The sequence below is a fragment of the Physeter macrocephalus genome, chromosome 15 (assembly GCF_002837175.3).
Source record: "Physeter macrocephalus isolate SW-GA chromosome 15, ASM283717v5, whole genome shotgun sequence".
NCBI lineage: Eukaryota > Metazoa > Chordata > Mammalia > Artiodactyla > Physeteridae > Physeter > Physeter macrocephalus.
In genome coordinates, this window is record NC_041228.1 from 55706983 (window position 1) to 55732989 (window position 26007).

The 26007-nt window shown below is 34.0% G+C and overlaps 1 protein-coding gene across 4 annotated transcripts in view; it reads left to right on the top strand.

Moving 5' to 3' along the window:
- SNX16 (sorting nexin 16) overlaps positions 1–25772 on the top strand; it is a 32546-nt gene extending 6774 nt beyond the window's left edge. For all 4 annotated transcript variants that reach the window (XM_028500580.2, XM_007125357.4, XM_007125358.4 and 1 more), the window contains exons 3-8: positions 1123–1209; positions 8390–8538; positions 19411–19480; positions 23415–23551; positions 24075–24194; positions 24816–25772. In XM_028500580.2, coding sequence (XP_028356381.1) covers positions 1123–1209; positions 8390–8538; positions 19411–19480; positions 23415–23551; positions 24075–24194; positions 24816–24912 — 660 coding nt within the window. In that variant the 3' untranslated portion in view covers positions 24913–25772. The remainder of the gene's footprint in view (positions 1–1122; positions 1210–8389; positions 8539–19410; positions 19481–23414; positions 23552–24074; positions 24195–24815) is intronic.
- Positions 25773–26007: the final 235 nt, after the last annotated feature.

Sequence of the window (26007 nt, forward strand, 5' to 3'; positions counted from 1 at the left end):
ATTGTCTCTAGATCATCCAATAGGATTATGATATGAGTCATATTTGTAATTTAAAATTTCCTAGTAGCCATGTTAAGAAAAAGTAAAAAGAAACTGGTGAAATTATATTTAGTAATGTATTTTGTTTAGCCTCGTATACTTAAAATATAATTTCAACATGTAACCAGTATATAATCATTTGAATGACATATTTTTACATCTTTTTTCATACTAAGTCTTTGAAATCTGGTCTGTATTACACTCACAGTACATGTCAATTTGGACTAGTCACATTTTGAGTGTTCTATAGCCACGTGTGGTTAGAGTGCAGCTCTAGAGCTACAATTGAAAGTAGCAATACTTTCAAGTTGCAATAGCACAGCAGACTTTAAGAAAAAAAGTTACTCTTTTTAAGAGAGTTTTACTCATTCGATAGATAGTTACTGAGTACTTTTTATACGTCATGTATATAGTTTAGCTCAAAACACTGTACCAAAAACTACCAGGAGATGTTTCTCTGAGATTCTGTTATAAATAATACTTCCAAAATTATACTTATGAAAAATAGGATCTAGCTTTTTCTTATATGCTTTTTAAAATACTGACTTGCTTCAACCAAGTTTTTCTATTCAATACCTAGATAATTGTACATAATTATATAAATGTAAACTTTAATATGGGTATTTTATACCTTGTATTTCAGCCTTGAAGATTAAAACATCATCTAATTTATTTGAAAACTTTGCTTGGCAGTTACTGAATTTAAAAATTAAATTAACTGTATAAGACAAGATTTTTCAAAGTTTTTTCAAGCATGATTGATTCTTTTATTAATTTTAGACTATATTAGCATAAAATATATTTTGAAGGCTGATAAGTTTTATTTATTATTAGTGTGCAGCAAAAAAGCATTTTGCCTCAAATATGTCAGTCATATTTCTTAAGAAAAAATCTTGCTTTTGCTACCTACATTTGATTATTTGAACATTTGATGGTCTTAATAATTTCTGATATTTTTTATATATTAATTGTTATGATCTGGGTTGTCAAATAAAAGTTTTTTAATTATTTGGTTTGAATTTTTTAATATTTTTACATAAATATATTTTAAAACTCTCTCTGTTTCTCGCTTTCTCTGCATAGGTATATAAAATACTAGTAAAGAAGAGTCCAGAAGAAAGCTGGGTAGTTTTTAGAAGATACACTGACTTCTCTAGGCTTAATGATAAAGTAAGTACTTTAATAAATCTAAAACTGACTTTTCAGTTTTGAATTATTATCTGTTCCTGGAGTTCTGTTATATTTGTGTTTTTTCTTCCTTGTTAATTATTTGAGCGAAGTCAAGTCTTTGCTATTTCCAAACAAAATTAACTGTTTCTTTTAACTTTAATAGTTCTAAGTCCCATCTCTACGCATAACTTCCTTTTATTGGAAACAAAAAATTATTTTTAATATTAAAAATGTGAAAACCTTAAAATTGGCAACAGAGATATAAGTGATTATTTATATAATCTTGTGAGTTTGAAAAGATGTATATGTATAATAAGACCCCCTAAATCATATGACTACAAAAGAATGAACATGAAAGAAAAATTTAGCACATTGTGTTAGTTTTCTATTGCTGTATAACAAATTATCACAAACTGTGGCTTAAAACGTACCTGTTCATTATCTAGAGATTTGGAGTGCTCAGCTGGGTTTGCTGCTTAAGATCAGACAAGGTTAAAATCAAGCTGTTGGCTTGACTGGCCTCTTACCTGGAGGGTCTGGAAAAGAATCAGCTTCCAGTGTCATTCTGGTTGTTGGCAGAGTTTGGTTTCTTGTGGTTGTGAAACCAAGGTCCCTGTTTCCTTGCTAGTTGTCAGCCAAAAGTTGTTCTTGGCTCATAAAGACTGTTCTTCAGCCCTTGCACATGGTCCTTCCATCTTCAAAGTCAGGAAGAGATGGTCAAGTCCTTCTTGTGCTTTGAATATCTCTGACTTTCTCTTCTGTCACCAGCCAAGAAGAAACCTTTACCCTATAGAGCTCATGTGATAAGATTAGGCTCACCTAGATAATTTTCCTATCTTAAGGTCAACTGAATAGTAACCCTAATTGCATCTACAGAATCTCTTTTCCTGTGTAAAAACAAAACACAGAGGCAACATCAGGGGCAAAGGTCACAGGGCCATCTAGAATTCTGCCCACTGCACGTGTGAAATAGACAAAGATGATAATAATAAACCTCAATATATTAAGTACCCTTAAAAATAAGTAACAAAAAAAAATAGAAAATTCAGCAAATGATATGAATGGGGTGGGTAATCCACAGAAGAAATATAAATGACCAATAAATTACTATCACAAGTACTCCAAAAAAAGAAAATTAAACAATTTTTCACCTGTCAAGTTGACAGGCTTTAAATGGTATTATCCATTGTTGGAAACATGAGTCTTCCTAGAGGACACCCTAAAGCTGAGCATAATTTTGACACAATCACATTTCTGGGATTTATCCTATATAATAAATTATGGATATGAACAAGATTTAACCCTGAGGATACTTATCATGATGCTTTATGTATTGTTGTTTTCTTTGTTCATGTTTTATTTTGTTTTTGATAGTTAAAAAATTAGAACCAACCTAAATTTCCAACACTAGGGAATTCACTGAGTTAATTGCAGTAAGAGTTCAGTAGAAAAACAGCAGCTGAGGCATTCACAGAGCTGGAGAGAAATCAGGTGGGGCAGGTGGGGGTAATTGGTATTTAAGAAACCAAGAGAAAGAGCATTTTTCCAAAAGAAGCAAGTGATTTATGATACTTCTGAGAGGCCAAGTAAGCTGAACTTGGACCACAAATTATTCCCTAATTTTGACATATGTTTAGTAGAGGAAACTTTACTGGTCCTCTTCTTTCCCATCTGCCACCTCCCCTAACCTTCTTCCTGGACACTCAGAACTTCTCAAGTTGGTATATTCTTAAAATGTTTGGTGGTGGGAAACTCTATTTATGTGACTTTGCAACTGCCCGGATGCGAAAAAGTTTCTACCATTTCTGAAAACCTCAGTTTGAATGAAAAGGTAAAATATCAAATGCTAAACTATTTTATCATTAATTAAGGTACTGTTAAGATGACTTTTTACAACATGTCAAAATACTTAAAAGTATTATTTCTAATATATTTCTACCATTATATGTAAATTTTATTTTCTGTTTCTGAATTCTTCTTATATTCACGATTTAAAAACCTGTAATTCTTTACTTCTTTTTATTTTTTTTAATGATTAAACAAACAAGAAGACCAAAGTAATTCATGAAGTTACCAGATACTTAAGTGGAATTCTTAGCTTTCTTATGAAATTGTTATAATTTTTGTTCATACAGTTTCTAATAGTTTCAATTTTGAGCTATTTCATCCTTTATGACTTCTTATTTTTATTTTCAGGAACTGTTATTTAGTGTTTACTTCCCTTGGTCTCTCTAGATGCATCTTTATTGCCAAAATATTTATCTTAGGCAAGCAGAGATTTAGATAGCTCTTAAGCTTTTGAAGAAAGATGTTAGTAGAAGTTTAATTTAAATCTAGTAAATATCTCCTTGATACTCTGAGTTGGGCACTTAAAATTGATAAGTGTCTGTGTCAGTCTTCTAGGAACCAGAAAGAGCTCCACCCATCACCTGATTTTACTGGCAAGAATCAAAAATGTGTGTCAAGCACCAGCAGCCACACAGTTTAAATGGTAGTTATTATTTCTATAATTGTTAAAAATAAAGTAAAATCTTAGGATCTTTCATTTTATAAAACCAATCATGAAGTATTTGTGAAAGGAGTAGTTTGAGTTCAGCACTGTGCTAGGAATTTGGTATTATATAGAAACTATATAGATCTGATTCTAACGTTGAACAGCTTATGTTTTCCATTTATCTATACTAGGAAAAAAATAGTCAATTGACAATATGAAAATTATTTAACATAGTTAAAACAGCATTGTTTAGAAAGAAAATTTTCTGTAAAACTCTAGTCTTTTTTTTATTCCTCTTTTTTTAATCTCCTGGGTTATAATCTGGCTTCAGCTTCTCTAGGAGTTTTTAAGAGCCTCTTCTGGGAAAGTCAGAGGGCAAAGTCATGAGCAAGATCTGGAACACATAGAGCTTTTCAGAGTTGAGGCATCTGGCAGGGTTGTAGTGCAGGCTGGTGATGAATAATTTGCAGAAATATGGCCATGAGAGTAGGGTTTTCTCTATATTCTACTTAAAAGCTCTCTATTTTTTCTACTTCCAGGTTGCAGAGTAGGTCAAAGCTGAGTATTTCTGTGAGGTAAATGATTATTCTCAGTTGGTTCCACACAGCAGAGCATAGGGAGGGAGCAGAGCCATTATCAGCTCACTGTCAAGACAAGCCAAGCTCATATGCAAATCTGGGCTAAGCTCAACCAAGCATTTGATCCTCTCATTAAAAAGAAATTCAGTGGTAATCCTCAACATGTCTGTCTCTTGGGTCACACTGTCCTGAACTGTCCTGAACTGATTGACATCAAGCAGTTCATAAGTAGTGTCCTAAGTTTGCCTTTTACTGTCTTTCTGGGGATTTTTTTCACTTTTTTCCTTTGTTGGATTTTATTTCCATTATCTCATGTCTTCTTTCTTGAATTACTCTTTCCTTTTAGTAGAACTAATCCCCTAGTAGCTTCTTGACGAAGATTACATGGGAAGTGATGTCTTTCAGACCCCACATGTCTAAAAATATTCTCATTCAGTTTCCATACTTGGTTGAAATGTGGGCTAGGTATAGAATTATAGATTGGATTTTTTTTTTCAGAATTTTGAAGACATTAAGCTATTTTCATCTCGCTTTTAGTGTTGAGTATTACCCTTGAGAAGCCCAAAGCTATTCTTGCTCCTGATCATTTGTATGTCACCTGTTTTTTTCCTTCTTTAGAAGTCTGTTGAATCTTCTCTGTGTAATTAATCTGAAATTTCACAATGACTTTTTGTAAAGTTCTTTTCTTCTATTATCTAGTACACTGTGTGGGCAACCCACGTGGTTCAGATCAGAAAAGTGTTTTTGAACTGCTTTATTAATGAATTCCTCCCTTCTGTGTTGTCAGTTCCCTCTTTCTGTAACCTTTCTTGTAAAACAGACATTTGGGCTGTTTCCAGATCTTTTCCTCCCCTTTCTTTACTACCTTTTTCTTTCTTGCTATTTGGAAGGAGATTTCCTTATTTCTTTCTAAAACCACCTTTTTATTCTCTGAATGTCCCTGTTTTGGGTCATTTTATTCTTATTTCTTGAATGTAGTATCTTAATCCATTGAGTGTATTAGTGATTGTTTTTATTTGTATTTTTATTATTTTATGTTTTTTTCTCCTTGTGTTGTCTGTGTTCTCTGAGTTACTTTTTTCTGTTTGTCTTTGTCTTCCATGTTAAGTAATAGTGTGTAGTAATTCTTTCTGGTTGTCTGGTCATGATTAAAAGTTGGGTACTAAAAGCTGATTGGAATGGGTGAGGCTTATATTGACTTTAAGATTTACTGTATAATGGGGAAGGTGGGCTGTGTTGGAGAACTTCTGATGTCAGGATCTTAAGGTCTTTCCTGTTGGATTGATCAAACTCTCCAGAGAAGTGTTTTCCAATCTCCTGCCTTGTGCTGCCAGTTTGTGAGCAGTTTGAGGTCTCTGTAAGTATAAACCTGGTATAAATTTTTCTGCACTTTGGGTTTTCTTCACTCTCCTGAGTCAATTGTACTCTCCTCTCTACATTTTGGTTTCCAGTATGTTGTTTTATGTTTTTTTTTTTCTCTTCACTGTAGTTTTAGCAGGGCTGCAGAGAGAATTAGATGAGTTTACTCAGTTCTCCAACTTAATCCAAATATTATGTGCATTACTTTTTTAAAGGCTTTTTATGGAAACATCAAATGCCTATTATGATGTCATTTCACAGGAAATCTATTAATGTTTAGTTTAATGAAATATGAAAACTAGCCTTTACTAAAGTTATTTCAAGCTAATATATAGTTCCCAAATTGTCCTTTGTTCAAAATAAAGTTATTGAGTAAGCACTCATAATATAAACATTTTGTGAGGGCTCAATTGTGGAACAACTAACTCTTTTCTGAGGATTATTTTTTTAGGGGAAAAAAATCTAACCATGCATGTGGACATATGTGACATTTAAATTTTAAAGCTTGAAATTAATAAAAAGACTTTTTATTTTCTCCTTATGGCTTTTATTACTTGCATTGCAAACACAGTAAACGACCAGACTCCAAGGCCAAAATTATCTGTTTACATCTTGAAATCAAATCAGGGTTTTCAGTATAGAAATATAGACAGAATTTATGTTTTATATTTTTATTTAGCATTTTACCCTGTGAATTTTCTCTTTTGCTAGTCTTTTGTCTTACATTGATACAGTGATATTTTGTCTTATATTTAAGTATAGAAATTTGAACAGTACATGATTTCATTTCATTCATTTATTGAACATAGATTGTTGACTGCTTGTAATGTAGCAGGCATTATGCTAGACATTGGGGGTGCAACTATGAATAAGACAATCATCGCGATGTAAAATGATTCTAAGTCTTAGCTGTACTTTGGACTTCCCTGGGAAACGTTTTAAAATTACAATACCCAGGCCATATCCCAGCTAATTAAATGCAAATATATCAGAGATAGGACACAGTCATTAACACCAGATCCTCATAAATTATCCTCAGAAAAGAGGGAGCTGTTCTACAATAGAGCCCTCACAAAGTGTCTGTATTATGAATTCTTACTCAGAGTTCCTTGGGTGATTCCAATGTGCAACCAAGGTTTAGAAGACTGGTCTGGTAGAAGAGTCCAAAATTAAATAAACGTTACTTAATTTACATCGTGATAATGTCATTTAAAAAATAAATTAATGATTTGAGAATGTGTGGCAGATTGTCTTTTCTAAAAATGTATGCAGCAATATTCTCAGTCCCATATGCTCTTCCAGAATCTTTCCGCTATCAAGAAGTAGAATCTGTTTCCTCTCCCCCTTGAACGTGGGTGAGCTTGTGACTGATCTAGCCAATAGAGGACAGTGGAACTGATGCTGTGGGATGATGAGGCTAGATCATAAGAAGCATACAGCTTCATCCTGGCTTTCTCTCTTGGGATGCTCCCCTTTGAAACCCAGACTTTATGCTGTGAGAAAATCCAAGATACATGGAGAGGTCATGTTAGGCTTGTGACTGACAGCTCCAGCTAATGTCTCAGCCAACAAGCAGCATGATCCAGTATAAATATGTGGGAACGAACTTCAGTTGCTTCCAGCTCCCAACTTCAAGTTTCCAGCTGAGGTTCTAATTCATTGTGACAAAAAAACCCATCCTCACCATTCCCTGTACGAATTACCAGCCCACAGAGTCCATGGCCTAATAAATGGTTATTTTACACCACTGAGTTTTGAGGTAACTTGTTATCCAGTTATAGTCACTTGATCAGAGTGTAAAAAGGGAAATCTAACCTAGCTTAAAAGGTGGAAAAGTCTTTCCTAAGAAAGTAAACTTTAAGCCAAATATGCAAAATTGATCATAAGCCAAAATGTAAAAGCTAAGACTATAAACATCTTAGGAAAAAACATGGAAGAAAATTTTTGTAACCTTGGAGTGAGCAACGATTTCTTAGATAGTATCTAAAAAAGCCTAAACCATAAAAGAAAAAAATGGATGAATTAGGTAACATTAAAATTTTTTAAATGTGCTCTGTTAAGACGGTTAACATGAAAAATCAAGCCACAGTCTGGGAGAATATATTTGTCATACATATATCTGACAGAGGCCTTCTATCTAGAATATATAAAGAACTCTGACAACTAAAAAAAAAAAAAAAAAAAAAATGTACGGGCTTCCCTGGTGGTGCAGTGGTTGCGCGTCCGCCTGCCGATGCAGGGGAACCGGGTTTGCGCCCCGGTCTGGGAGGATCCCACATGCCGCGGAGCGGCTGGGCCCGAAAAAAAAAAAAAAAAAGAACTCTGACAACTTAAAAGACAAGTAACCCAGTTTTTTTAAAGCAGAGGGTTCAGAAGATTTAAATAGATAATTCACCAAAGAAGTTATGCAAATCCAAGCACATGAGAAGATACTTAACACCATTTGTCAAGAGATGAATGTAAATTAAAGCCACAATGAAATACTACTACACACCCACTGGAATGGCTGACATTAAAAAGACAAGCAGTGCCACGTGTTAGCAGGGACAGGGAGCAACTGTAACTCCTATGCATACACAACTGGTAGAAATCAAGAAATAAAACAACCAAGGCATAAAAAGCATAGCTGAATTTAATTCTTTTATTGTAAGCTTGTTATGTGAATAGTTTCACATAGTCAACAGAATAGATTTTGTAGAATTCATATCATTGAGTTGAACATTATATCTTCTTTCTTCTTCTTTTTCAGTTAAAAGAGATGTTTCCAGGCTTTCGATTAGCACTTCCACCAAAACGCTGGTTTAAAGATAATTACAATGCCGACTTTTTAGAAGATAGACAATTAGGATTACAAGCGTTTCTTCAAAATTTAGTAGCTCACAAGGACATTGCTAACTGGTATGTAACAAATTGAATAACAGGTTATAAATGCATTCCAATAATTGGTTTAAACTAAAGAATAAATCTAGGACCATATATATTCAAGCACAAAAATATAAGGTAGGCGTATTTATCTCTAATAAAGCACTAACTGTAATTTTCTTGCCTTTTTTCAGCAAGGACTTTATTTGGTATTTGATTTATAGTAACACCTCCAAAAAGTCAGCAAAGTTGAAAATTCAGTGTTCCATATAGTCAAACCACCCAGCTATAAGCTTGATTTTAGAATTTTAGTAATAATTTAAACAGAGTGGCTCACATACTGGTAGATTTCTAGTTAAATAACACTATATAATTTTGATGATAATATTTATATGTCTCCAAAGTAATGCAAAAATATGAAAATTGTGAAGTCAGGTTAATTTATACAGAGGGTAAAGTGAAAATACCAGAAATCATTAAAAAGAGAAAGAAAAGACCTATATGGGTTTTTTGTATCTGAATATATTTACAAGAAAATTGCTATATGATTTAATATCATCTGGGTATCTAATTTTGGAACTTACATTATCAGATAAATTAGAACCATTTTGAAAAAAATTACAGAGCATTTACAATGAAGCAATAGCGTATTGTATGGACACCTGTGTCTGTAACTATCTTTAGCAATGTTTCACATAAGAATGGAAAAAAAATAAGAAAACTGCCCTTACTTTTTCCACCCTTTTTTCTTAGTTTTCATTTATGTATATCACCTTATATTACACATGTACTATGCATATACATCTTGCTTCTATTTTTTTTTGAATTTTATTTTATTTTTTTATACAGCAGGTTCTTATTAGTTACCCATTTTATACCTATTAGTGTATAAATGTCAATCCCAATTCCCAATTCATCCCACCACCACCACCCCCCACACACACTTTCCCCCCTTGGTGTCCCTACGTTTGTTCTCTACATCTGTGTCTATTTCTGCCCTGCAAACTGGTTCATCTGTACCAGTTTTCTAGGTTCCACATATATGCGTTAATATACAATATTTGTTTTTCTCTTTCTGACTTACTCCACTCTGTATGACAGTCTCTGGATCCATCCACATCTCTACAAATGACCCAATTTCATTCCTTTTTATGGCTGAGTAATATTCCATTGTGTATATGTACCACATCTTCTTTATCCATTCATCTGTCGATGGGCATTTAGGTTGCTTCCATGTCCTGGCTATTCTAAATAGTGCTGCAATGAACATTGGAGTGCATGTGTCTTTTTGAATTATGGTTTTCTCAGGGTATATGCCCAGGAGTGGGATTGCTGGGTCATATGGTAATTCTATTTTTAGATTTTTAAGGAACCTTCATACTCTTCTCCATAGTGTCCGTATCAGTTTACATTCCCACCGACAGTGCAGGAGGGTTCCCTTTTCTCTACACCCTCTCCAGCATTTGTTTTTTGTAGATTTTCTGATGATGCCCATTCTAGATACCTCATTGTAGTTTTGTTTTGCATTTCTCTAATAATTAGTGATGTTGAGCAGCTTTTCATGTGCCTCTTGGCCATCTGTATGTTTTCTTTGGAGAAACATATATTTAGCTCTTCTGCCCATTTTTTGATGGGGTTGTTTGTTTTTTTAATATTGAGCTGCATGAGCTGTTTATATATTTTGAAGATTAATCCTTTGTCTGTTGATTCGTTTGCAAATATTTTCTCCCATTCTGCGGGTTGTCTTTTCATCTTGTTTATAGTTTCCTTGGCTGTGCAAAAGCTTTTAAGTTTCATTAGGTCCCGTTTGTTTATTTTTGTTTTTATTTCCATTACTCTAGGAGGTGGATCAAAAAAGATCTTGCTGTGATTTATGTCCAAGAGTTTTCTTCTTATGTTTTCCTCTGAGAGTTTTATAGTATCCAGTCTTACATTTAGGTCTCTCATCCATTTGGAGTTTATTTTTGTGTATGGTGTTAGGGAGTGTTCTAATTTCATTCTCTTACATGTAGCTGTCCAGTTTTCCCAGCACCACTTTTTGAAGAGACTGTCTTTTCTCCATTATATATCCTTGCCTCCTTTGTCATAGATTAGTTGACCATAGGTGTGTGGGTTTATCTCTGGGCTTTCTATCCTGTTCCATTGATCTATATTTCTGTTTTTGTGCCAGTACCATATTGTCTTGATTACTGTAGCTTTGTAATATAGTCTGAAGTCAGGAAGTATGATTCCTCCAGCTCCGTTTTTTTCAAGACTGCTTTGGCTGTTTGGGGTCTTTTGTGTCTCCATACAAATTTTAAAATTTTTTGTTCTAGTTCTGTAAAAAATGCCATTGGTAATTTGATAGGGATTGCATTGAGTCTGTAGATTGCTTTGGGTAGTATAGTCATTTCCACAATATTGATTCTTCCATTCCAAGAACATGGTGTATCTCTCCATCTGTTTGTATCATCTTTAATTTCTTTCAGCAGTGTCTTATAATTTTCTGCATACAGGTCTTTTGCCTCCCTAGGTAGGTTTATTCTTAGGTATTTTATTCTTTTTGTTGCAATGGTAAATGGGAGTGTTTCTGTAATTTCTTTCACATTTTTCATCATTAGTGTATAGGAATGCAAGAGATTTCTGTGCATTAATTTTGTATCCTGCAATGTTACCAAATTCATTGATTAGCTATAGTAGTTTTCTGGTAGCTTCTTTAGCATTCTCTATGTATAGTATCATGTCATCTGCAAACAGTGACAGTTTTACTTCTTCCTTTCCAATTTGCTTTTACATCTTGCTTCTTAATGTGTGCTAAGCTCAATGACTGCTTAAGATCTCTACCCATCCCCCCTCACTTTCCTCTAATAAAGGAACTCTAAGCCAGACCCCATTTCTCATCTCCAGATTCACATCTGCAGTTGCCTCCTTGACATCTCCTTCAGACAAACCTCAAACCTAGGAAAGACTTCAATGCTTACTCTCTGACTTTCCCCCCATTATTCAGCATCATCCTCTACCTAAAACCCACAAGTCATCTGGACACATCCCTGCCTTTATACTTTAAACACTACTCTAATCTGTCTACTTTTCTCCATTCCTGCCATCGCCACCTAGTCTAGCAGTTTTCTCTCACTTTAATTACTCCTTTCCCATCACTCATCTTCCTCATCCACTCTTATTTCTATAGCCCATTGGAGCCACAGTGATCTTTTGTAATGCAGTTTAAGTCATCCTTTCTGGTCCCTGACCACCTGCCTGTCTTTCCAACTTCATGTTTTGTTATTCCTCCCTGCCCCCATTCTCTGTACATCAGCCATATTGGTCTTGTAATTTTTCAGAGTTGCCTGCTCCTTTGTCCCTTAGGACCTTTCAGTATGCTATTCCCTAGAAAGGCAACATTTCACACTACTACCCTTGCTCCCCCAGCCCTGGCCTAGATAACTCCTTCACGTTTCAACACAGACTTTTAGGTAACTGGCTCTCTGGACCAACCCCTCACCTACCACCACCATCAAAAACTAGGTCAGGTCTTTCTCATAGTATCTTCTCTACTGGCTCTGAAAGTCAACTCCTAATACCCTAAGACACCCATTGCATGTAATGAATTAACTTCTCATTACATGCTTCTAGGATTCTACTAGCTATGTACCAGTCTTGAGAGAATGAGAAAATAGTCACTCACATCATTGTCAGCAGGGTTTAATCCTGTCATGGAATCCCAGCTGAGAAAGGCTGCTTGGTACTTTACTTTTACAACATCTCAGTTTGTAACTATTTCTGTGATTATTTGATTGTGCTCTCCTACCAGGCTGTAAGGTGCATACATAGTAGTAGGTCATGTGGCTGGTTTACCCACCATTCAGTGTGCAGTGCTTAGCAGAATGCAACACAGAGTCCATGCTCGATAAGTACTTGTTGAATGAATGGCAGAACTGTTGATATTTGCTGTTGTACTATTTATAAGAAAAAGAGACTGAAACAAATATGACAAAACTTAGCAACTGTGTGTTCCAGCCTAGGTGGTGGGAAGATGGATGCTCCCTACTTTTCTATAATTTTTTACATCTCTCCAAAGAAAAAAGAAAAAAAAAAGGTTAGTGTTAATTCAGATACACAAAGCAGGAGTAGAAACCAACAAAGTCTAAAATCATAGAGAAAGTCTTTGAAGAAAATATATTTTATACCATACCATAAAAGAAGACTTTTACAGCTAAGAAGTCAAAACATCATATCCCCTTTCTCTTATTCCTTATTCAGTAAACCTTTATGTCTCTGTATTGCAAATATGGTAAATTAAAATCAAATTTATTCTATAAATGACTATACTCTTTCTATTTAATGAAATATTAAATAGTATGAACCATGTTGATGAACTCATCTTGTGATTTCTTGATTTTTTTAAACATTAAAAGTGTATCTTAGTTGAGATGTATCTTTTTTTAAAAATTATTGTTAATAGATCTGTATCTGTATGGTAAACATTCAAGATCCTGTTTCTAAAACTGCAGTCCTTAGAACAGTGATAATTATCATGTGCAATTTATAGATAGGTGTTTCAGGGACAGAAAGATTTCTTGGTCAAATAAGTTTGGGAAAGGTTTCATTTGACATTCCTAGAATATTAAAGGTTCTAAAAAGTGTTGCATGAAAACCTCTATTGTGCCTCACATTTACTTGCTTACTTATTTTTGTCATATATCTCAGACATTTAAGGAATACAAGTAAGATAACTTAAGTAGAACTCTAAATAAGGTTTGTATACCTTGTTTGTTCTAGGGTACTATATTTTTTGCGAGTGATGAGTAGCATTTTTTATTTCACAGTTTAAGCAGTTTCTTAATACATTACTGTTTAAAACATGACTTGGCCGAGGGAAAAGTTATTCATCTGTATCCTAAGCATTTGCCCTTTGTCATACGAAGAAGGGTAAAAGTGAAGCTGAGGATATACTTACTGCACTTAATTCATTTGAAGAAATTAAGCTTCTGTTTGAACAAAATAGTAGAGTTTATGAAGTCCTACTTGGCATGATACAGATTATAAAAGTAAAAGGAATTCAGAGAAGGGGAAGATCAGTCCTGTTTGCAGTGAATCAAGCAATACTGAAGTAGGGAGTGGGGTTTGAGAATCTTGAACAATAGATTAAGATTATGGGTGAGAGGACAAATATATAGAAAATATCCAGAAAGTCTGAGGTTGTCAAACAGCCATTTATGAATTCTTGTAAGGGAGGAAAGGATAAAGACAAAATCCCAATACTTCTTTATAAAAACATGAAACTACAGTTTTTATAATGTAATAAAGCTAAATATTTTGTATTCAGATACACGTAAACTCTTAACTTATTAAATTAGTTCTCAAAGACCTTATGCAAAATTCAGTTTTCTGGGCTTAGTAGTGAAATAATTTTAGGCAATTACTTAACTGATTTTTTTGAAACGTATGCATTTATTTTTTATATATTTATTTATTTTATTTATTTACTTTTGGCTTCGTTGCTGCGTGCGGGCTTTCTCTAGCTGCGGTGAGCAGAGGCTACTCTTCGTTGCGGTGCGTGGGCTTCTTATTGCTGTGGCTTGTCTTGTTGTGGAGCACGGGCTCTAGGTGCCCCGACTTCAGTAGTTGTGGCTTGCAGGTCTAGAGCGCAGGCTCAGTAGTTGTGGTGCACGGGCTTAGTTGCTCCATGGCATGTGGGATCTTCCCGGACCAGGTCTCGAACCCATGTCCCCTGCATTGGCAGGCGGATTCTTAACCACTGCGCCACCAGGGAAGCCCTACTTAACTGATTTTAATTAGTGTTTCCAATTAGAAAATGAAGTAATTGGACTAAATGTTCTCTAAAAATCCGCTTTCAGCTCTAAGTTTCTCATATGCTATTCCTTTCATTGTGCTTCTTTATAAATCTTGAAGGCGAACCATCAGAAACAGCCAGATTCTAACCTTCTTTTAACTCTTAAGACTTTTGGTCTTACATGGTACTGTCCTAAGCTTACTCCCTCGTCCAAGTAGGCATATCTATTAAAAACTAAATTCCATCTCAAATTTGAGAGTTGTGCTGTATTATTTATCTACAACAGTGGATAGAAATTTGTTCTGATGCGCTTAATAGTTTCATTAATTTTTTTAAGAGCAATTAGCATAGCTCTTACCAATAAATTCATTATTTTTTGAATACTTATTCTGTGCTATGCTAATTTATTCAGATTCTGTACAGCCCTGGAACTTGTCATCTACTTTTTGTTGAAGCAGACTGCTTGGTAAGCAGAAAATACTAATAATACAGTGTAGCAAGTCCTGTGAAAGGGATCTCTTCAAGGTAGTGTAGTAATGCATATAAGAGTACTGAACCGAGTAGAGTGTAGGGGAGGGAGATTTAGTCAGAGAAGATTCTATGAGGAGATAATAGATGAGCTAAGTCATGAATATGAAGTCTGAGTTAGCCAGCTGAAGGTGGGTAGGATGGGCCAGGATGATAGCAGCAAGCATGAAACAACATGATAGGCATGAGGATGTACTGTTGCTGAAGTGTCAAATAAGAAAGGCAGTAAAAGCTTGAATGTACACAGGTGCTTTATGCCAGCGCCAAGACCTTGGCTTTGTTCCCTCTTGTTAGAGGAGGCATAGATGGGTTTTAAGCTGGGTTTGACATAAAACATTTGCTTTTGAAGTATTTTTGTGTTAGAAGGAATAAAACTGAATGTAGGGACACAAGTGGACTAAAAGTAACTAGGTGAGAGATAATCAAGATATAAACTAGGCCCACAGCCTTGCCTGCATATCCAGCACAGGAGGGTAAATGTGAGCACTTCAGCTTCACCCCCAGCTACCCATCTCCCTCACCGTGACCCTCACTGTCACCAGCCTTGATCCCTGAGTCCCTATCCTCGGGGTTGTATTTAATGTCAAATTTTTGTTATTTTCTTTTTACTGGTAGAGAATACTGAAGAGAAATAGTAACTGATAAAACATTTCTATCTGAAATCCCTCAATTAATATTTTCATGCAGTGACTTTTTGAGCTTAATTTGGTTTTGACAGAAGTAGTATCTAGTATTTTTAGTACTTTTTTTACTTAGTTCTTTATAGACCTTTTAATGGATTGTAGGCATTAGTTTTAGCTTTTTTTTAATATAAATTTTGAGATAAAGAGCTCATTTGGGCTTCCCTGGTGGCGCAGTGGTTGCGCGTCCGCCTGCCGATGCAGGGGAACCGGGTTCGCGCCCCGGTCTGGGAGGATCCCACATGCCGCGGAGCGGCTGGACCCGTGAGCCATGGCCGCTGGGCCTGTGCGCGTCCAGAGCCTGTGCTCCGCAGCGGGAGAGGCCGCAGCAGGGGGAGGCCCGCATACCACAAAAAAAAAAAAAAAAAAAAAAAAAGAGCTCATTTAGCTATTAAATTACTGGTCTTTTTAAAAATTGTGGAATGTAAACAAATACATACCCATGAAAGAAAAAAAGGAAGGTAGATTATGAAATAAAAGGTGAAGATTCACTGGATGGAATAGTTTTTTAAGAAGTTTGAAAATTACAGTAACTCTTTTAAAGGAAACTTTTTCAAGAGACTCAAAGGAAGAGTTTAAGCTATAGGGCAAATTTCCTCTGATAAAAACAATGCTGAAGGGTACCATCTCTGGTTTCCTTATATTCAGACAAGTTAAGTCAACAACTGATCACAATATTAAAATAGAGATTTCCCAACCACACTAAGAAGTTACTCTACGTGATAATCAGAAAGATAGTCTTTCCATACCTTTCAATTCCAGATTGTTGGATTTTCTCTTAGATAGGTTTCTCTCCTAATTCTGATGTTTTTCTTACCTTCATTATCATGGTCAAATGGAAACAAAAGTATTAAAGATCAAATACAGAAGATAGATTAGGGAGTTGTATTGAACCTATCAGTGAACAAATAAATAAATAATAATTTTTTTTAACTGACTTCTATTTAATCCATAGAACATTTAATAATATAGACTCTTTGGTACTTATACTTTATTTGAATTTACTTGATTTGTTTATAAATTATACATTGATAATATATAAGAAATCACTGAGCAGAGCCATGGCACACGTAGGCAGTCAAATATTTATCAAATCTAAATAAAGTTCTCTAGTCAGTGATTCTCAAGAAGGGGAAAAGTCTTCCTTTTCTAGTGGGGAGAAAAGGTACCCGAATTTTTGAGAAAGAAGTTGTTTTCTCAGACACTACCATCTGCCAGACATTCTTGTGTGTCCCTTTCCTTGGATGGGAAAAGAGCTTAAGAGTATTAACTTTCTTCCTCCATCAACTGAGTCCTATCGAAACAGAAGAAATGTATTGAACCCCTGAAAAAAGTGTTTTGTAAATCACAGTTGTAGTGCCAGTTTTAAATTTCATTCTTATGCTACAGATTAAACAAAGTAGGGCATGGAATATAACCTTGGAACTGTAGTGAAAAAAAATTTAGAGATCCATTGGATTTCATTTGAGTAGAACTCTAGTGAGCCATAAATCATAAAGATTTTTAGGGAAGGAGAATGAAATGGAATAACTACTCTAAAAAAAATTTCCTACAGCTGGGTACATTGTCAACATCACTGTGGATCTTGGGCTGAATTTCTGCTTTAAACCAAAGGTATAAAAAGAAATACTTATATCCCTTTACCCCCTTTTTCTTTCCTAGCAGCAGCATTCCAATAATTAGAGTAATGGTGAACATGAAAATGTTACTAAAGAATGAGGAAATCTGACTATAAACTTATAAGAAATAACGTCACACATTAAGTTGTCATACACTGAAAGTATTCAAAAGACTCTTCCATAAACTTCTTAGCACTTTCCTTTTCATCCTTAAAGGCTGTTCTCTTAGCATTTCATCCAGACTTTTGAACTGTCAATCCCAAGATCAGTTTATTTCTTGTGCCTCATTCTGCCTAATAGTTGGTTTTCCGATATAAATAGTGGGTGGATAGAAAGTATAGTATCTAAACCAAAAGAACGTATCATGGTCCTGTTCTTCTCTATACTATTAGACCAACTGCAGTATTCTAGAGACTTTGATTAAAGAAAGATACAGAGAAATTGAATGTGGTCAGAAAGAAGTGATCAGCAAGGGGAAAGAATCCAAATGAACCAAAACATAAGAGAAAAGAGTTTAAAGGTAGAAAAAGGCACATATTTATACTCAGAAGACAGATTTAAGGTCTAGCTCTACCACTTGCACTAATGACCTTGGGTGGGTCATTTTACCTCTCTGAACTTTATTATCACTTGTAAAATGGAGGTATAATGCCTATCCTCACCTCACATGATGGTTGTGGAAACTGAATAAAGTAGGATATGTGAAAACCCTGTGTGTGTAATGTACTTTGAAAATGTTAGAAATGGTAACCATGTGAGGTGATATGTTAATTAGTTTGATTGTACTTCATATTTCATAATGTATGTATATATCGAGTCAAGTTATATACCTTAAATATATATAATTTTTAATTGTCAATTATATTTCAGTAAAACTGGAAAAAAATGTTGGCTCCATGAATGCAGAAGACCATATAGGCTTTAAGTACTCAATAAATTTTGTTACATGAAAAAAGAAAAGGAAATGTTAGTGTGTTATTATTGCTTGTTAGAGGTATAAGGTTAGAGTAAACATAACATTCTTGACATATTTTTAGGGTTATAATGTGAAAGAAGACTTAGACTTACCTGGAAGGGCCCCAGAAAGCCAAACTAAGACTCATGAATAGAAGCTTCAGGGAGAGAAATCCAGCTCAGTGAAGAAATAATTTTCTAGTTTCTGTATTATTCAAACTTAGGATGGTTTATTTTAAGAGATGGTAGAGTCCCTATTTCTGGAGGTGTTTAGACATATTCTTGGCTGAACATATAAAAGGGATACTATAAGCATACTATGGATAGTTCAACTAGATCACATTTATGATCCCTTCCATCTCTATTATTTCATGATTATGAATACTCAAGTTTTATCTCAGTTTCCCTGAGTGTATGTTTTTTTATTATCTATATTATCAAGATTTTATAATCCAGAAACTTGCTCCTCTTTTTTCTGTTTTTGGGATCTTCTGGATTACTTTCTTAACACCACTTCTCTATATTCATTTTTTCCTTTGGAAAGATTTTTACTAAAAATCCCATTTATCTCTTTATCACCACCGCCTTCATTATCATCCTTTAAGTCTCCACATTTTTGTTTTAACATACATATAGAGCTTTCTCTCAATCCAAGATTACTTTTTAGAAAGAGGAGTATTTTGTAACAAGGAAGTTCAGGTTTCTACCTTCTTAACCTGTTTCTGGTAATTGAAAAGTATAAGTATAGCAATATCATATTACTTCATTATTTTGAACTTTATGGTAATTCAGAAATGGGATGATCAGAATTCTTTCTCTTGAATTCTCTAGGGAAAACATTTAAGTAAATTAATATAATAAACATGATTGCAAAACTCTTTAACTTGTTTCATAGTAAATACTTTAGTTACTTTAGAATCATCTGAAGAAGAAACAAATGAAGTATAAATTAGAAGTTGTATTTCTTCATAAAAAGATGACTTTTTTAGACTAGTTCAAATTAATATTTCTTTGAAAATAATACTGTCTTTTCACCATTTACGTTGGTTTCTTGTACCATTTCTGATTTATGTTTTATGTCGTGTAGTTTTTATGTAACGTAAATTCACAATCTATTTATGTTCATAAGATCTTAGAAATAACCTAAAATCTTTGTATCTTCTATAGATTTTATATTTGTATTTTGTTACTTGTGTGAAAACACATACGCCATCTTGCTTATTTTCATTTACCAGCAGAACCAACTTGCTTAAAACACTATAGCTAGCTTCAGAGTAACTTTTGCTTTCTGCTATCTTGCTATCTTTTGTAAACTTATTTGTACCCCAGCTAATTTTTTTTTTTCCTTTGAAAGCCTTGCAGTGAGAGAATTTCTTTGTCTGGATGATCCACCAGGTCCATTTGATAGCCTAGAAGAAAGCAGGGTAAGTGCTGTATTATATATCACATGAAAAGAGGAACAAATAATACCATACAATAACTACATTGTTTCTTGAACAGCAAACAGCAAAGTTATAATTTCGGACCATGGTTGTTTTGCACAGAAAGCTTTTAATATTTGAGTCAAAGCTTTCTTTCATTGAAATACATGAACATAATTCAGTGAAAAAATAAAAATTCGTACATGTCCTATAGTCTATGAAGCCCTAAAATTAAATTCTACACTTATTCTCTTTATTTATACCGTTTCAGAAAAAAAATTACTTGGAAATTTATTTTACATTTAAAAGTAACATTTGCATGCTGAGTTTTCTTCCGTCTAAGTATCAAAGTAAAGAACCTACACTTAAAATCAAATTAAAAAGCTAATCTTCAGAAGTAGAAGTTACTGTCTTGTTATCAATTCAGCTCAAGCTTAAGGCTACTCAAATTACGCTACTTGACGTGTTAAAGTAGCCTACTTCTTGAAGCAATTGGCTAGATTCACAAACAGATTTGGTAAAAATAGATTAGCTAAGATTTATGCAAGTTTTTCTTCCAAATGTTTAATAGTGTTTAAATGGAACAGATTTAATTGGTAGATTTGTAATGTTTTCAGCTAAACTGAGTCGGTTCTTTGTGTTAGAGGAATGCCATAGCTTTTTTAAAAACAGCTTTATTGAAGTAAAATTTTCATCCATAAAATTTGCTATTTCATTGTAAATGTACAATTTAATAACTTTTAGTAAATTTGTAGAGTTGTGTCTCCATTACCATAATCCAGTTTTAGAAAATTCCATCACCTCAAAAAAAATTCTACAAGCCATTTTGCAGCCATTCCACACTCCCAGCCCCAGACAACTACTGATCTGCTCTCAGTCTCTGCAAATGTGTCTTTTCTGGATATTTCATATAAGTAGAATCATACTGTGTGTGTGTATATATATGTGCATATAAGTGTATATGTGTGCCTATATATATATATAAAATCTCATATATACAATATGTATAATATTGTACATGCATAATATATACAATATGCAATAGTATACAGTATATATAATCTTTGCATCTAGTTTCGTTCACTTAACATAATGTTTTTGAGCATCATCCATGTTATAGTCTCTCTCAGTATTTCATTACTTTTATTACTGAATGGTTTTCTGTTGTGCACATATACCACATTTTGTTTATCCAGTCACCAGCTGAGGGATATTTGGATTGTTTCCAGTTTTGTGTTATTATGAATAATGCTGCTATGAACAATTTCAGAGGAGGCTTTTTGTGGACATATGTTTTCATCTATCTTGGGTTGATCCCTAAGAGTAGAATGTTTAGTTATATGGTAAATTATGTTTAACTTTTTTAAGAGACTTACAAAGAATTTTCCCAAGTGGCTATGCCATTTTACATTCCCACCAGTAGTGTATGAGAGTTCCAGTTTCTCCATGTCCTCACAAACTTTTGATATTATCTATCTGTTGGATTATGGCAATTCTTGTAGGTGTGAAATGGTATTTCATTATAGTTTTAATTTGTATATCTGTAATGATTTTTATGTTAATCGCTTTTTCATGTGCTTTTTTGCCATTTGTATGTTTTCTTTGATGAATTGTCTGTTTGAGCCTTTGGCTTATTTTTTTAGTTGGGTTGTTTGTCTTATTGAGTTGTAAGAATTCGTTATTTTGGATACATGTCCTTTATCAGATATATAATTTCCAAATATTTTCTTACAGTCTGTATGTGTCTTTTTATCTTCTTAATGGTATCTTTTGAAGTGCTAATGTTTTTAATTATAATGAAGGTAATTTTAGCACATCCTTTATGGCTTATGCTTTTGATATTGTATTATAAGAACTCTTTGCCTAACACAGGGCCACCAGGATTTTCTCCTATTTTTTTTTCTAGAAGCTTTATAGTTTTAACTGTTACATCCATACTGAGCTAATTTTGTATAAGGTGTGAAGTGAGGATCTTAAGTTTCTATAGATATTAAAATGTGTCAGTACCCTGTGTTGAATTGTATTGGCACCTTTATCAAAAGTCAAATGAACATGAAAGGAAGGGTTTGCTTCTGCACTCTTCTTTTTCACTGATCGCATTACCTAGCCTTATGCCAATACTGCACAGTAGAAATGAGTATAGAGAGTAGATGAGTATAGCGAGATGTTGATGAGGCAGTGGGGGAGGAGGAGAAGGGGAAAGTGGAAAAGACTGGGTTGCCCGGGGCATAGAAAGTAGCGAAATGCAATGATCTAAGATGTTTGCCTGGTGGCTTTGATGATGAGGTGGTAGAGCAGATGTTCCGTTGGGAGTACATTTTGACTTACCATTGGTACATACAATTGAAGGGGACCAATAGGCATATGAATGATATCTATGTACTCAGGAAAGGTCTGGGCTGGAGATGAACAGAAAAAAAAATTGGAAGTCGATAGCAAATAGTATAGGTTATAGTTGAAGTGATAACAGTAATTGCCCAAGGATGAAATATAGAGCAAGAGAATATATAATCAAGGACAAAACTCTGATGAATGCCCACATGCAAAGAACAAGTAGAAATCTAAGAAGTAACTGTAAAATTAGGGGAACCAGGAAGTTTCACAGAGGACAATAAAAGAGGATTCCATTAAATTTTTTTTTTTTTTACTTTTTAAGTCAGTAGTGACATGCTATGAAGTTGAGAAAAACAGTACTTTGGATTTGACAGTTAGAAGTCATTGTTAGCATTTGCCTGGGTATAATTAGTAGAGAAAAGAGAGTAAAACTCCTAATGATTTTAGCCATGAATGGGGAGGCTAAATTTGGATGATAAAAACTTTTTTCCTGGAAATCTTTTTTATTTTGAAAAGAACAAGATGAGTTAGTAGCTAGAGAGACTCCTATCAAGGGAGTGGTGGTTATGACTTTGTTTTTATGTGGAGAGATTTTTTAGGGTTTGCTTAATCGACTTCAGTCAAGTTGATTAAATAAAGCTAAGGGCCAAAAGAGAGGGAAAGGTTGAAAATTTAAGAGGGAGTGTATGGGATAGGGCAGGCTTCCAAAGGAGATTGGGCTTAACTTGAAGAGGCACATATTCTTGAGGACAAGAACGGAATGCAAATGTAGTTAGGATTCTGGGAGAGTAACTTTTTTTTTCTGGTATAGGAATAAAGATCATCTGCTGGGCTTGGGCTCACCAGTAGTAACATATTGTAGGGGATTTGCCAGGGGTGAAGGTTTAACGTAGTCACAAAGGAGACAGGGAATGATAGATAACTAGGAACAATTAAAAGAATTGATCAGCAACACTGAAATCCTCATCAAGGTAAGTGACCCAGATTTTTTTCATGACATCATTCTTCATGGCAGTATGATTTTGTTTTTTGTTTTAATCTATTTCAATAGTGTTTAGCTTCCTGGGTATAAAGGGTAGAATGTCTTTGAATGAATATAGTAAAAGGAGAAGCAAGGGAAAATAATATTGAAGGCACTATGAAGGAAATCGTTATTATAGGATGGTGTCTTCTGAGCTAATACAAATGGAATAAATAGCCAGTTTTTTTTTTATTTTTTTTTTCCCTTAAAGTATAATCATCTAGGACTGGGCAATAACAGGCTAAGGAAAATAGAAGCTAAAACAGTGGTTATTAGTAATTTTTTTCCCAGTTTTACACTAGAGAGATATCACATATTCATTTCAGGCACCCTAGCTTACTACTTAATAATTCTCAAGAAAAGGGACTTGTATTTATTTATAAGTTCCCCAGTAGATACTAAGGTAGCAGAGACCTAAAAAGATGAGGGTGGGGAACAAATCATCTGGGTTGTATACACATTATTTTGGTTACCTGTGTTCTTTGACTCTTCAGTTATGCCCTTGAGAAAGGTACTGCATAAGTAATTAATGTTATTCTCTTTCTGCATGTGTTTTTTATTTGCTGTTTGTTTGTTTTTAAGGCTTTCTGTGAAACTTTAGAAGAGACAAACTACCGTTTTCAAAAAGAACTACTTGAAAAACAAAAAGAGTTGGAATCACTGAAGAAACTGCTCTGTGAGAAGCAACTTCTTATAGACACTCTAGAAAACAGAATCAGGTGTGTTGTGATGCTTGCATTTTCAGTCTAATTCAGCTCGATACTCTGGGCTAAATGCCCGTTGTATGTTACAATTTAGGAAATTTCTGACTCCAAAAGTCTTAGACTCATGGTGTACATCCTTGTAGATTGGGAAAATTGTCTGTTGTTTGATTATTTATTTAGAAGCCTGAAAATTTGAAGGATGGGAAATATCAGGAAAATAAAGCTCTAGCTGTTCACCGAGACAAACATTATTTTAACCTATTTAAATAGTATCTTTGTTTCTAGGCATTTATGCCAACTTCTCACATATGCAAGTTCTAGGTTGCCTTCTTGTCAGCATATGTTGAATTGATGTTAAAATCATTTTAAATTAATCATAAGTACTGATTTCACTGTTGACACCCAGAGTCAACAGTTTATTAGGTACATGACTACACTTAGAACAGCTGAAGGCTACTAAAGCTACATGCATTCAGAACAATAAATATATACCTATTTTATTCATAGAAAATAACTTGTTGCTGCACTTTACCTTTAGGAACTTATGTTTGGAACCGGAAGAATCACTGCTCGTGTCAGGAACAGAAGGTGGACAGATCCTAAAGGTGGAGTCCTCTGCACTTGAGGTTGATCAGGATGTCTTAGATGAAGAATCTAGGTATGTAATGTTTGGTTTATTATAGCCTAATCATCTGAAACAGTCATAATACTCTGTAGAGTATGTTTTTATGAACTCAGTGTTATTGTATCATGAATCTGATGAGCAAACAGAGGAAGACTATAGATATTCTAGGCTTTCCCTAAAAATGAATCTTTGTCATCCAGCCTATAAATTTCATTACTTATTTTGAAGATATGTCTGAATTAACTGGGCTGTGACTACCTAATAGGAATGATGAAAAGATGGTATATTTGAACACACATAGAATTTGTATTACATATAAATCCAAGGTCACCATTAATACATTAGTGATAGTGGTTAAGCTATAATTATGAGAACAAATTTTCTGTTGGTTAAAGGTCATTACAAACTAGATTTCTATTGAAAAGTGGTAGTTCAGAGAGCGGAAAGAGTTAAAAATATATCTCCAAAGGTGTTATCTGGCAATGACAACTTTAAAATACTAAATTTCTGATTGAATATTTAAATGTGCTTTTTCATTTAAATATTTTTCCATTAAATATTTATATATTCTTTAACTTAAAAAATTTTTAAGGTAATAGTGAAGTGAAATAGCATGCATCCAGTCTCTTCATTGTGTTTCTCTTTTTTTTGCAGAGCTGATAATAAGCAATGCCCAAGTTTTAGTGAACCTGAAAATTCCACATCAGACATAGAAGTAGCAGAAGTGGCATATAATGCGGAAGACGACTAATGCATCTCAAGCGGTTCCTTCCATTTTTACGTTCCTGCAAATTTAGAATAGAGTAGCAGATATTTAAAAAGAAAGAAAGAGACTGAAGCATTTACAGAAAACAGCAAGATTGCACATGTATAAAGTTTACATAAAGAAAAATTTAAGTTATTGGTATAGGAAATATATTCACTGTTGCTTTACATTGTCTTGTAGCCAAACTTTGTATTTAACACACTAAAAAAAAATCTAGAGTTCTGTCATCAAGGCCCACATCCTTAAATACTGTGCATAAATTATTTTGTTGTTTTGCCAGTATATTGCTCCAGACTAACGTGGGTGTGCACACTTTGTGTGTGTGTGTGTGTGTGTGTGTGTGTGTGTGTGTGTGTGTTTAAATCACCAGTTACATTAGTTAAGTGGACATAAATTGCATGTTGCTGTCTGTTGGTTATATACTTCCTTGTGTCTCAGACATGATATATTTTCATTAATGGTTTAAATAAGTGGTAAAGATGAATTGAGTTTTAAATGTTGACATGTTTATCACCTCTAAATAAAAGTTGCTTATTTGGAATGTTACTATTTAAAAGAAGAAAACTTTCTAGTACCAAAGGAAAACTCTTTGAAAGAGCTGTAATAACATAGCTAAAGTGATAAAATAGCCTTGATTTTAAAAACAAATTCACTAATATCAAAATACTATAATAAATGTTGTACCAGTGTATTATATGTTATACTTGTATATTTTCCACATAATCTTTATCTTAAATCCCTACCTATAGAATCAGTGGGTTTGCCTTTGTCAGAACACTACCTCTTTTTGCTAATCAAGGCATACTCTTTTGAAAATATAGACTGTAAGCAAATAGGCAGTTATACAACAAAATAAAAGAGAAAAAGCCATATATCCTGCAAAGTTCCTATGTCAACTCCTGGCATTGCATTTTTATTTCTGTATATGTGAATATGTTGCTATAATGTATTGATGCTGATTTTCTTCTTAATATATTTAGCCAAGTGATGCACTTTATGACAATTAAACTCTTTTGTGCCAAGTTTAATTGGTGAATTTCTTTAGTAAGTGGAGTTAGGAAAAAGAATTATGTAGTGCCT